Source organism: Taudactylus pleione, unplaced genomic scaffold (genome assembly GCF_031769625.1).
Source record: "Taudactylus pleione unplaced genomic scaffold, aTauple2 ptg000551l, whole genome shotgun sequence".
NCBI lineage: Eukaryota > Metazoa > Chordata > Amphibia > Anura > Myobatrachidae > Taudactylus > Taudactylus pleione.
In genome coordinates, this window is record NW_028284953.1 from 3,657,274 (window position 1) to 3,671,176 (window position 13,903).

The window sequence follows — 13,903 nt, forward strand, 5'->3', positions numbered from 1 at the left end:
CAGTGGATATAAGAGTATAAGTGGATATAAGCGATAATTCACCTAAATGGGAGCTTTCAGTTGAACATAGTGCAGAGAAATGATAATGCGGATACAGTAAGCTAAGAGTATACTCTACAGACCCAGGTGTCTGCAGCTCTGCATGTGTGTGAATATGCCATTTGCTCTGTGCACAGGTCATTTGAGCAATGTACGCCCAATTTACTTCCAACTCTGCATCAGGCCCCGAGACTGACTGCATACAGGCTGAATATTGCTGGATTCATACACAGGAGTATTGCCAGTGGTTTTGTATCACCTGTGTGCTTTGCTTTACCATTTCAGCTTTTTGTCCTAAACGTCTTTGGGCCTGATTCAGACCCACTCGCGAGCGGTTGTCCGCTTGCAAGTGGGTCGATGGTGTGCACTGAGCATGCGCACGATGGAGGGAGCTCCGTCGTGCGCATGCGCGAGACGCGACAAGCGAAGGACTTTCCTTCGCTCGTTGTGTCTGATCAAAGGGGGCGTGCTGTCGATGTTGATTGACAGCACGCCCCCTTTGGTGGGCGTGCCGGGGGCATGCCTCCCGGACGGGGGCGTTCCCAAGGGAACGCCTACCGTCAGAAGCCGGCCCACTGACATCACTAGTGATGTCAGTGGGAGTGATTTTGGCTCTGATAGAGCCAAAATCACTCCAGGCCTTGCGGTTGAGAAACTCAACCGCAGGCTCCGGCTCGCAGTGGCGATGGTCGCGATGGTCAAGACCATCGCGACCATCACCCTGCACACACGTATAGGCTGTGGGTGGTGACCCACAGCTATACGAGCGTCCAGGAGGACGCTCCATTTTTATGGAGGACGGCCCTCATTCAGAGCGAGCGCTCTGCTCAGAGCGTCCGGCGCTCTGAATGAGGGCCTTTGTCCCTTCAGGTGCTGAGCAAGTATTCACCACATCAGCTGTTATTACAGCCTGCAGCTCAAAAATAATAACATTTATTTAAAAATAAATATACAATATGTACAAATAATCATTATTTTATATAATGCCTACAGACTAGGTAACTCCTTTTACTATTACAACAAGCAAATCTCTGTCTAGCAACCACTTATTGCTGCCCAATATTGCGGAGACTTTTATCCAAGTGACCAGGAGTGGAAGCTCTTTATTAGCGCATTTATGGCCTGATTCAGAGACAGGTCTGTGGGGGTCATTCAGACCTGCTCGCGAGCGCAGGACGCTCGCAAGCGGGTCGATGTTCCCCCACTGCGCATGCGCACGACGGAGGGAGCTCCGTCGTGCGCATGCGCGAGACCCGGCGAGCGACGGGCTCTCCATCGCTCCGGGTCTCGCACCAAAGGGGGCGTGCTGTCGATGTTGATTGACAGCACGCCCCCTTTGGTGTGCATGCCGAGGGCGTGCCTGCCAGACGGAGGCGTTCCCATGGGAACACCTACCGTCTGAAGCCGGCCCCACTGACATCACTAGTGATGTCAGTGGGAGTGATTTTGGCTCTGATAGAGCCAAAATCACTCCTGGGCTTGCGGCAGCGAGACCCTACCGCAGGGTCTCCATCGCAAGCCCGATGGTCGTGATGGTCAAGACCATCGCGACCATCATCATGGACGCTTGCATATGCTGTGGGTGGTCACCCACAGCTATACGAGCGGCCAGGAGGCCGCTCCATTTTCATGGAGGAGGGCCCTGATTCAGAGCGAGCGCTCTGGTCAGAGCGTTCGGCTCTGAATCAGGCCCCGTGTACGGAGCAGCTGGGCTAAAATATGCAAAAGCTGCAGGAAGCATCTCAAGTAAAAAGACGCCCACTGCCGGCTTCTCTGATCCACTGCTGTGTCCGAAGAGATTAGATCAGCTGCGTGAACATGGGGTCATGTTACTCAGGATGTCTATCAAAATCATGGTGCTGGGGCCAATGAAGCTGCGTCCACGGATGCAGCCACTGGCTTCGGCATGCCAATAAAACTGGGCCAACACGTGACATTTTCTGGAAAGCTCCATGTCGCCGCTTAAAATGCCAACAGTATGTCAGTCATGCTGCGGCTTTGGGGCAATGCGACCGACTCGCAGAAACAGATCTGCCCATTATGCCTTGTGGCTCCTGCACAGATCTGCATACATCAGAGATTTATGTGAATCTCTGAATTAGGCCCTTGGATACTTACAGAATCTTCTCTCCACAGAAGCACGTCCTCTAATTGACACCAGTCTTGGCCAGGGAAACAACACTTTGAATGAACCCATGCAGCTGTGTGTGTAAGATTGTAAAGAACATTTCTAGTATGTAACACAGAGAGAGTCACCGTATTATTGGTTCGCTAAGGAAATTACCCAGCTGCGAGGAAACGCGTCAGTACAAAAAGTGTCCTGTAATCCAGAATTACCGTGGACTAGTGGTGGAGAGCTCTCACTATCACATGGCTTGGTGCTGGCGTGTCTTACATACCATCATTAATCTCCAAAAGATGAAAGGACGAAAGACAGTATTTTAAGGTGGTAACTGAATTCGGAGTAATGTGCTACCAGACCAATGTCCAACTGCACATTACTGTCTATTATAGTAGTATACTCCTCTATTTATTTATTTTATTTATTAACACTTATTAATGTAGTACACATATATTACATAGTGCTTTAGAGAGAATATTTTCAATCATTCAGTGGAGTTTACAGACTATGGCCCTCATTCAGAGCCACTCGCTAGCGGCAGTACGCTCGTTCCGAGCGATGTTCGCACATCTGCGCATGCGTACGGATCGTTATACGCATGCGCGAACCAGTCAGTGCGGCCGAAATTCATGTGCTCGCAATATAGCGAATGCCTGCTATTTTGAGTGACAGAATGAGGCGTATGTGGGTGCTAACAGGGGAAGGTGTTTGAAAATGGGGAGTGGAGATCCGAACGCAGGCGTGCTTAAAGGTCAAAACGGGCGTTTTATGGGTGTGCATAATTAATACAGCAGCGTCATTGACCACGTCACTGGGTTATTTTATAGCCAGAACTGCTCGCAAGATTGTGGTAGCAAAAACCAACTACAAGAATAGCAAGCAGTTCATACGCTGGTCGATGTACTCGATTAATCTAATAAATAGCGGACATGACGTATGGTGCGTGCGGCCAGGGGGCGTTTTTAACAAATAAACGAGCGTATGTTTTGCTCGCTCATTCAGACTTAGAGGTGTGAACAGACTGCAATTTGCGAACTGATCATTTGAATAGCCACCCCTTGTTTTTGAACGAACGACCGCAAATAGCGAACGGCTCTGAATCAGGCCCTATATTCCCTATCATATGGACCCACACACTCAGTGGTGGTGCTAGGGGCGGCCTAACAGGGCCATCGCCAGGAGTGCCGGCCCCTAGAGGGCGCCACTGAGTCCCCAGAAGGAAAAAAAAAATCCCGTAATAATACTAAAAAAAACAGCGCCGGTGTCCCCCGCATTGCCGGGCGCCCGCTGATATTTGTTATCAGCGGGCACCCTGCTCCCTCCCTGCAGCAGCAGCCGAAGCTCACTCCAGAACTCCAGCTCCCGCATATAGCACTATGGGAGGGACTTCATGACATCTCTCCTGTAGATCCGTGGAGCCGGAGCTCATTTCTGAGCTCCGGCTCCAGCATAGCAGCATAGAGCACTATAGGAGAGACGTCATGACGTTATGATGACTCTCCAATAGATCCGTGGTTGAACCGCAGTCGGACCGGACGGCAGCGGACGCAGGAGCGGGGCCTAAAGTAAGTATTGTGTATGTATTTTTTATTTTTCAGAAGGGAGGCATAGGGGCATTACTACTGGGGGCATGTCTATAAGAGGGCATTACTAATGGGGGCATGTCTATAAGGGGGCATTACTACTGGGGGCATGTCTATAAGGGGCATTACTACGGGGGGCATTACTGGGAGCATGTCTATAAGGGGCATTACTACTGGGGGCATGTCTATAAGGGACATTACTACTGGGGGCATGTCTATAGGGGGGCATGTCTATAAGGGGGCATTACTGCTGGGGGCATGTCTATAAGGGGCATTACTACTGGTGGCATGTCTATAGGGGGGCATGTCTATATGGGGGCATTACTACTGGGGGCATGTCTATAAGGGACATTACTACTGGGGGCATGTCTATAGGGGGGCATTACTACTGGGAGCATGTCTATAAGGGGGCATGTCTATAACTGGCATTACTACTGGGGGCATGTCTATAGGGGGACATTACTACTGGGAGCATGTCTATAAGATGGCATTACTACTGGGGGCATGTCTATAAGGGGGCATTACTACTGGGGTCATGTCTATAAGGGGCATTACTACTGGGGGCATGTCTATAAGGGGGCACTACTATAGGGGGCACTAATGGGGACATTACTACTTTGGGCACTGCTATAGGGGACATTCCTACTGTGGGCACTACTATAGGGGGCACTACTAATTTGGGCACTACTATAGGGGGAACTACTACTGTGGGCATTGTATTAGGGGCACTACTACTCAGTACTGTGGGCCTTGTGTATAAGGGGCACTAATTTGGGCATTGTGTAAAAGGGGCACCACTGTGTGTCATAACATGAATAAAGGACTAATGTGTGGCGTAATTTGAATTGGGGATACTGTATTATAAAGGGAATTACTGTGTGTGGCACAATGTATTATACAGGGCATTACTACATCTGGCATAATGTGTTATAAAAGCCATTAGTGCATGTGGCATAATGTGTTATACAGGGCATTACTGCATGTGGCATAATGTGTTATACAGGGCATTACTGCGTGTGGCATAATGTGTTATACAGGGCATTACTGTGTGTGGCATAATGTGTTATACAGGGCATTACTGCGTGTGGCATAATGTGTTATACAGGGCATTACTGCGTATGGCATAATGTGTTATACAGGGCATTACTGTGTGTGGCATAATGTGTTATACAGGGCATTACTGTGTGTGGCATAATGTGTTTATAAAGGGTATTACTGTGTGTGGCATAATGTGATATACAGGACATTACTGCATGTGGCATAATGTGTTTATAAAGGGCATTACTGTGTAAGGTGCATTACTGCACATGGCAATTATTCGCCACGAGGGGAGAGCTTGGGGGAAGCCCGGCACCTTCATAAGTGCTGTGCACGCCCCACAGTGTAATGAATTGGGGGTGTTCCACAAGGGTACGACCCCTTAACGGAAGCGCGTGTGCTTTCAGCGCGTGCAGAGGAACGTCATCTACAAAAAGTTTTTTTTTTTTTTTTGGGGGGGGGGGGGGCGCAACTGTGAACTTTCGCCCTGAGCTCCACAATGTCTAGAACCGGCCCTGCACACACTAGGGTACATTTTTATTTGTCAGAATTCATTTAACCTACTGGTGTGTTTTATGGAGCGTGGGAAGCAAATCAGCAGAAACCCACACACTGGGAGAACACACAAACTCCACACAGCACCTTGGTCAGTAAGGGAACTGAAGTAATGCTAACCACTATGCCAACTGTGCTGGTTCCCAGCATGTAATGTGAAGAATGAGGAAGGAAGTGGGAAGGAGAGGATTTTACAGTTCACAGAGAAGAAACAGTTTCTATGGGCTCTCCAAAGCCACTTTACTTACTACATCATGTGCCATGCCATGTGACTGTGGTTGCCATAGTAATCCATGACACTTCATATTTAAAATTATTAATAATAGCCTGAAGTCACAAACCAATGGTATATGGTCAATACCAACATTCTTTTTATAGTCTGCCACAGGGATTTATGGTAAAAAACAAACCTATTTGTTCATGGAATTGCTGCTTGAAGGCACACGTTATAGCTGCCTATATTGCACAGTGTGTGGCTCGCTTAAGGGATTGATTCATATTTGCTGTATTACATACAGCCCAACATATAGGATTTAAAAGTAAAGACTCCATGCGAGCAACGGGGATGCGTGCCCGAAAAGGGGGCATGGCCTAGAGGGGAAGGGGGTGTAACCATGTGGCACTCGCCCCGCTTTCTTCATTCAGGGGGTGTGCCCAGCACTCCCAAAGATGCTGGGCTACCCCTACGCTCTTCCTCGCACTGTGTAGGTTCCTGTGCGCATGCGCACTGAATCTATTCACCCACTGCTCTGCTATCCAAAGCGCGCCAGTTGTCAGGTATAGTTTTATAAAGGTACCGTAGATTTCTGACATTTGTCTATTAGCTTGGGAGGGGGACAGTACAACCCCAAAAACATTTTCTGTGAGAAAAATACAGGTCCAATCAAATCATGTCCAATCAACTGAATTTACCACAGGTGGACTCCAATTAAGCTATAGGAACATCTCAAGGATGATCAGTGGAAACAGTATACACCTAAGCTCAATTTTGAGCTTCATGGCAAAGGCTGTGAATACTTATGTACATGTGATTTCTTAGGTTTTTGTTTTGTATTAAATTTGCAAAAATCTAAAAAAAAAACGTTTTATACGTTGTCATTATGGGGTATTGTGTGTAGAATTTTGAGGACTGTCCTGGGTAAATACATGGCAGCTAATGGCAGCTAGCTTTCCTATGCTTTGCATGGAGAAATGATTGCAGGAGGGCTCTCAGTGATAGCACCACCAGCTGCGGAGCTTGATAAATAGGGGGAAGCCCGATATCCATCGAAAGTTGAACATTCTTTTGCTTCTTACAGCCCCTGCATCCAGTGAGTCTCAGACAGTCAGTAAGGCAGAAATTGATGACTTTAATAGAAACGGTAAGGAAATTCCAACTGATTGCACCACATATAGGATCATTTTTAAAGTATGTTTGTTGTATATTACTTATACTGTGGTACTTTGTGAATGTTACAGTTTTTGGCACTTTATTAGTTATATAATGATTGATCCATATGTCTTATGTTGTGTTGGATTATAAACATACTTGCTTGTTGCGGGAGACTCCCTAATCTTGGGTGGCTCTCCCGAATGCAACCAAAAATGAACAAGTCTCCCAGGAGGCCCCCACACGCCCGCTGACTTCCCGAGTGGGCGGTCTAGTCAGCTTGATGAGACGCTTCCGGCTGGATCACATCATCATGGCCGCAGCCCCAACTTTACAATGATGTTATTCATGGCATTGTAGGGATTTATGTGAAAAAACAAATCTATTAAATTCCTGAAACTAGCATTTGCATATAATTGCTCCCGCACATACTTGCCTACCCTCCCGATTTGGTCGGGAGCCTCCCGAAAATCGGGTGCCGCTCCCAACCTCCCGGGAAGGCAGGAAAGTCTCCCGGCTGCCGTGGATTCCTCCTGTCCCACCGCAATAACTTCTATAACCCCGGCAGCGAAGGGGGGCGGTGACGCTATTCGTGTGATTTTGGCACCGCCCCCTGCTTCACACTGCCTGTAATATCGGCAGTGTGTAGCAGGGGCGGGGCCAAAATGATGCGCTCGCGTGGCTCCGCCCCCGCCCACAAAAACTTATCACCTGGCCGGCCCCGCCCCCGTTTGCTGGCAACGCCCCCCCCAGTAACGCCGATCTGGCTGCTCCCTCCCGGAAGGGGCAGCCAGATAGTCGGCATGTATGCTCTCGCATCTTCCACAGAATAAGCAGCCACACCCATGACTACGTGCGCCCCTAAATCAGGCCCTTAGTGTACAGATAGGCACTGTCAGCCACATAGGTATGTACATCTCTGCATGGGGGTGAAAATACACAATTAGTTCTGTGCACACAATGTGGCAGCAATTGCAGCCCACTCTGTATTATTATTATAATTACATTTTATTTATATGTCACCACAAGTGTTCCGCAGCGCCTTACACATTACATAAACAAATAAGTGAACAAGAAACCAGTGACAGTACAATACAATATATATGTATGTATATATATTGTACTGTATAGCTTGTATAGGCTGCTGCAGTGTTTGCTGAGAATTACAGTCTGTCCTACAGCAAAGAAAGACATTGTAGGGCTCTAACATTTTTTGAGAGGGGATTCTAGTGTTCGGCAGGGCTGTATTTTCTGGAATGTAGTTAGCTCACGGCAGAGCCGTAACTAGACTTTTTGGTGCCCTGTGCCAGAAAGAGCATTGGTGCCCCCCTCATTTTTCAAAGGGACATAATGCACCCAAAAAAGGGCCATGGCCTCATGGGGAAGGGCCAGGGAAGAGATAGGAGAGGCCAGGAGATGCTGGGGATGAAATAAAAGGAAGCTACAAGCAAGAATGATAATAAACAGAAATTTGACAGGTTCAAACAGCCAGAGCCGGATTTAGACCTCATGGGGCCATAGGCAAGATACCAGTTTGGGGCCCCCCTCCCTCAAACAATTCATAGCACTTTATTTGCATTCCTGATTCATGCAAAGCATCCCTACCCTGATCCTGACCCTAACTCAACCCTAAACTCAAACCTGACTCTAACCATAACCTCTAACCCTAATACCCTAACTGCTAAACCCTACACCATCCCTAATACCCCAACTCAAACACCTAACCTGACCCTAAAACCCTAACCCAAACTGATACACCAACCCTAATACCTTATCCCTAATGCCAAAACCCAAACTAAACCTAATACCCTAAAGGTGCATACACACACACACACACACACACACATAACGATTGAGTTAATGAACAATTTTAGTAAACGATTTTCTACCTTGAATAAATGAACTAAAATCGTTTACTAAAGTTGTTCATTTACTATGTTCATTTAAATGTAATGAACTATTTTTATGAACTACAAACGATTTTTGCATATTAACTTAATGAAAATCGTTGAGTTGACAAGTCTGACTGAACTACAAACCACAAACGTGAACGCGCATGAACAATAATCGTTCATCGTTTGACTCAGAAAATGAACGATTTTATCAAACGATTATCGTTAAACGATAATCGTTCAAAAAATCGTTGTGTGTGTATGCACCTTTAGGTTTTACTCCTCATTATCCATTAAATATCTATATTAGAGTAGTTGAGAATAGCACAGTACTTGACCCTACCTACCTGGCTGCTGTGATTCCCTGAGATCTGGATCTTTGGTCACTGTCTCACTCAGCCAGACTCTACCTTGGCCTGTGCCTCTGCTCCATGCTGGGTGCCACCGATGCGTGCTGCTGGTGGCAAGAAGCAAGCCTGGCAGTCAGTGGCAGAGGCTGCTGTGCTGGGGTTGGGCTGGAGCTGGATAGGGCTGGTCGGAGAACCCGGTGACCCTCCTCCTCCCTCTTATGCACAGTCACTCTGTGACAATGCAGATAGCCGTGCTGCAGTGGGACTCTATAAACGGGTAATTGTGACATCATGATGTCACTCGGTACTCGTACAGTGCTCCTCTGGGAGCATTTTGACCAGCCAGATTTCTTGGGGAAAAGGGGCCCATCTAGGGCTCCGCGAGTCAAAAGGGGCCCATCCACGGGCCCCTTGAGACTCGCGGGGCCCTAGGCGAGTGCCTAGGTTGCCTTGTGGATAATCCGGGCCTGCAAACAGCACCCCTTGACCTGTGGTGCCCTGTGCGATGGCACCGGCCGCACTATCCTAGTTACGGCCCTGGCTCACGGCCGCCGGTCTAAATCCCGACGGCTGAATCCCAACAAGGGAGTTAAGATAGGCGTCACAATACCGACGCCTATCTTAATCCCGACGCCAGAACACAGAAGGACGGCTGCCCGAACGAGGTAAGTCCAGGGCGTCCTTAGTGTTAGCCGCAGGGGGGGAGGGTTAGGTTTAGGGAGCGTAACTGGGTTAGGTTTTGGGGAGGGGGGAAGTCAGGGTTAGACACTAGGGGGGGAAGGTTAGGTGTAGGCATGAAGGGGGCAGGGTTAGGTTTACGCACTAATGGGGAGGGATAGGGTGCGGGGTGGCGATGGTTAGGGTTAGGCTACAAGAACAGAGGGTTAGGGGGGGAAGGGGGGAGGGTAAGTATACTTAACCGGCCCCTGTCGGGATACCAACCATCGGGATGCCTCTGTCTGTATTGTGACAGGTAGCATCCCGACAGCTGGCATTACATACTGATTCCGTATTTTCTATGTAAGGGAAGGAGAGCATGTGCCCGAGGCAGCAGCCACAAGGGGTCACAACTTTCTATTTCCATCTTATCAGTTACAGTTCTTTTTTGGAGTCTGGTAAGAAGTGTCATTTCCTCCTTGTATATTATCTCGACGCACAATGGGGATAAACAGAATATCCTGACAAAAGAGGCCCCGCTCCTGTACATCCAAGCTGGACTAGGGACCTTACCAAAGGGATCCATCCAGCAGCACACATTTTTCCAAGGAAAGCCCTTTTCCAATATGTTATATCCCACTATTGGAATATAAAATCTGTCCCCAAAAAACAGGGCTGTTGGGAGGTATTCAACACTATAAATATGGGAACAGCCCGATAGACAGTCAGAAATGGGTTCCAGTGCCTAGCTATCTATGACTTGGCCATGTAGTGCTCTCTTTTCCTGATGAGTGGAGTAAGTGCATTTCTCTCCAGCAGTTGCCATGCTTAACTTCATTTTAGCTTAGGTTCTATCTCAGTCTTTGTTATCACAGGAGAACCAATATGCCTCTGCCGATTACTTGCACCTCCATTTGTTCTTCTCTTTGTCTCAGCCACACTACATAACTACTGTAGCAGGCTCATACTCACAAGTGTCTCCAAATGCCAACAACCATGCTCACATTGCTCTCAGACAGGCAAGGTCAGCGTCATCCTGCCCTCTGCGTGTTCAGTCCCTGACTCTCCACATCCTATCCAATCCCAGAGCTTCCTTCTTGGAATTCAGACATGATTAATCACATAGCAGCAGGTCAGTAGAATATAGAGATAATTTGGTAGAAGAGGTAGCAAGCTAGATGTAGAAGTAATCAGACACACATGCTAACTTTAGAACCTCTGATCTCCAGACTCCAACTCTGCTGAACCCACCACACTTTTCTGAGTTCCATATTTGAACCCTACGCTAATTATACCATATCAGTCACATCTCCACTTGGTCACAGGGGCATTGTGATGATACCAGGGTAATCTTTAACTTTTTTGCATTGTCAGATGACTGATCAACCTAATGTGCCATCCTGGCACCCCCGTACACCTATGTGGGTACAAAATCACCTAAGCAATTGGTGGGTAAACCAAAGGGAAGTTTGTTGTGAAATGCAATTTACATAAACAAATATACGGGTTACAGCGCCAAAACCTAAAACAAGCTATTGTTACGGTCCCTTTGTAGCATTATTCCTGCTGCTGGGCAATGATATTCAGCGCCTCCAATAGGAAGCATCCAGGCAAGAGAGAGGAAGCTGTGGGGTCAGCGCCTTCACTTATGCCCAGTCTGGTGGTAGGACTCCAGCTGCGCTAACTTTAGAGAATTTATCTTCCCTGTTACTGTATTGGTATCAACCAGTTGTAGGGTCTGTCCTTGAGCCTGGCCATAGTTCTCCACCTTTGTGACCAGCTCTGGACATTCTAGCTAGGAAAGAAGAAGAACCCAGATAAAATTTGCTTAACTAGCAAATGGACATGTCATAGTGACCCCTGGGTACCCTGAGCCATGTTTCAGTTTAAACCTGTTTGAGCGTTCATGTGTTGTTCATGGGCTGACTGGCACAACATTGCCAACTGCTCACACGTTAAGGCTGGGTACACATCAGCACGACGTGTATCCCAGCTGAACCAAAGCTTGCTGGAAGGATATATCAGGCGGCTGTACACAGTGCATGATCTGGTGTATGACAAAATTATTGTTATTGTATATAACTTGTACCTTCCCAGTTCCTGGCTCCAGTATCATCAGCTCTGCTTCCTGATTCCTGGTTGTTTGCTGAATCTGAGATCTGGTGCACACTCTTTTGTGCACACTCAAGTTCTACTGAATGAAGAAGAGCTTCATAAGACCACTTAACTTAGTTCACTCCAGCACCAACCAGTCTATCCCCGTGGTCCCAATTCTGAGTCTAAACAAGATACAGATCCTGACACTTTCTGCATAGGATTCACTCAATTGGACATCACAGATAGGGGCAAGAAGTGCATTGTGCAGAGTAGGAATATTGCACCACTGAGACCTAAGAAATGTGGGTATGGGCCGCTGTTATTTCCCTTGCTCCTGATCTACTTTCAATAGAACAGGTCAAAATATCATTACGGATTATGCATGGTTGACACACGTGCCTACCGTACATGTACCATTCAGGAAAGGCCTTACTGCTCTGCTATTATGAGAGTGCAGTGGCGTCTTCAGGTTTAGTTTGAGACATCAGTTGGGGACAGTGGTGTAAATTCATCCCAGACGTCCAGAGGCAAGTTATAATTTGGTGCACCTCCCCCCCCATCACAGCCACTGGCACTGTAATGTAGCAATTCGCATGCAGACAGGCTATAGATAGACAAAGTGAGGGGAAACTTTTTTATGATACAAGATATGTATATGCAAATATGTTGTGTTAATAGTAATAATTACATATGTATTTATTCTCCTGCAGTCATTGAAGTTTCTTCGTGGATGAGCCAGCTGATAGCATCTGCAAAGAGTAAGAGAATGAATGTAATATATAATCGTAGGAAATCCATGCTCAAAGAAAAGCAGTGCCAAGCAAACCAATGAATCACCTACCCAAAAGTCTGGTCTCCTATTATGTAATAATAAAATAAATAATAATAATAATAATAATAATAATAATAAATCAACCTTCAGAATAATTATAATAATAATAAGTCGACACTATAATGTGAACATGGTCAGATGTCGATATTCAGAATGTTAACATGACATATTTTTACAATTACAATGTCAACACTGACATAATGCCGACATTGTGGATGTCGACAGTCGGCATGTTGACAATGCGATTTTGTATTCACTTTTCATTTTAACCTAACCTAACCTAAGTCTGACTCTAACCTTAACCACAGCCTGATCTTAACCCTAATCTAACCCTAACCACAGCCTGACCCTAATCTAATTTTAGGCACACCCTGACCCTAATCAAACCCTAACCACAGCCTGACCCTAACCCTAATCTAACCCTAACCACAGCCTGACCCTAACCCTAATCTAACCCTAACCACAGCCTGATATTAATCTAACCTTAGTCCTAACCCTAAAATTGGGTGTCAACATTCTGACTCCATATCCCATACTAGACAATTAAATCAGTAAAACAGCCCTATACTGTTTTCCATCCTTGCTCCTGTTGTGGGGATACCAAGTAACTATTTTGCTCTTATTACTGTATTATAGCACACTTATAACGTTTGCGATTATAACACTATACAGAACAAACCAGGTGGTTTACCACATCACTGCCTACCCAATGGAGCTGTAGTCACAAATCCCAACTAGCACTGTCCTAACTGCTGAGGCACAATGTTCCTCTGACAGGGGGTGAAGGACCCAGACCAATGTATTTCTGTTTTGGGAAGACTCATAAAGTGACAAATCTACAGAGACTTCAATGTTGAGAGAAATTGACATGTTCTACTGTTTCATGAGGTCCTTCAGGAGCAGTAATCCCTAGTTAAAACTGTCCACACAGTAGACACATTTGATGAAACAATTCCCCATTTTTTATCCATCATCCAGTTACCATTTTGCTGCGACTTCAAGGGAGGTCCTCCTTAGACATATCCCCTTTGCATGATAAGTACTTGCTTATTGGAGGGGCTGTCACTGAGCCTCTTGAAATGCCTCCAGTGATAGCAGGCACACTGTGGTGAGCTTGTCCAATCAGTTCTAGTTGTACATGACATTGGACAATGGGTAACCATATTATAAGAAGAATAGGTCATAATCCCAGTAATTCATGTAGTCCCATACACCTTGTGTCCAGCCCCAATTTAACTCTATGTACTTTTTTATCTGTGAGTTGCTATTTTGGAATGACCAGAACAGGGGTGTAGCCTGAACTTTGTGGACCCCTTTGCAACATTTTCATGGGACACCTTCCCCTTCTAGAGAGACTCCTCTCTCCACA

The 13,903-nt window shown here is 46.6% G+C and overlaps 1 protein-coding gene across 1 annotated transcript in view; it reads left to right on the forward strand.

Moving 5' to 3' along the window:
- The window catches only part of LOC148483131 (hepatic lectin-like), a 41,253-nt gene that overhangs the window by 17,302 nt on the left and 10,048 nt on the right, over positions 1–13,903 (forward strand). Inside the window, exons 4-5 of the mRNA XM_088452506.1 lie at positions 6,636–6,698; positions 12,413–12,460. Coding sequence (XP_088308632.1) covers positions 6,636–6,698; positions 12,413–12,460 — 111 coding nt within the window. The remainder of the gene's footprint in view (positions 1–6,635; positions 6,699–12,412; positions 12,461–13,903) is intronic.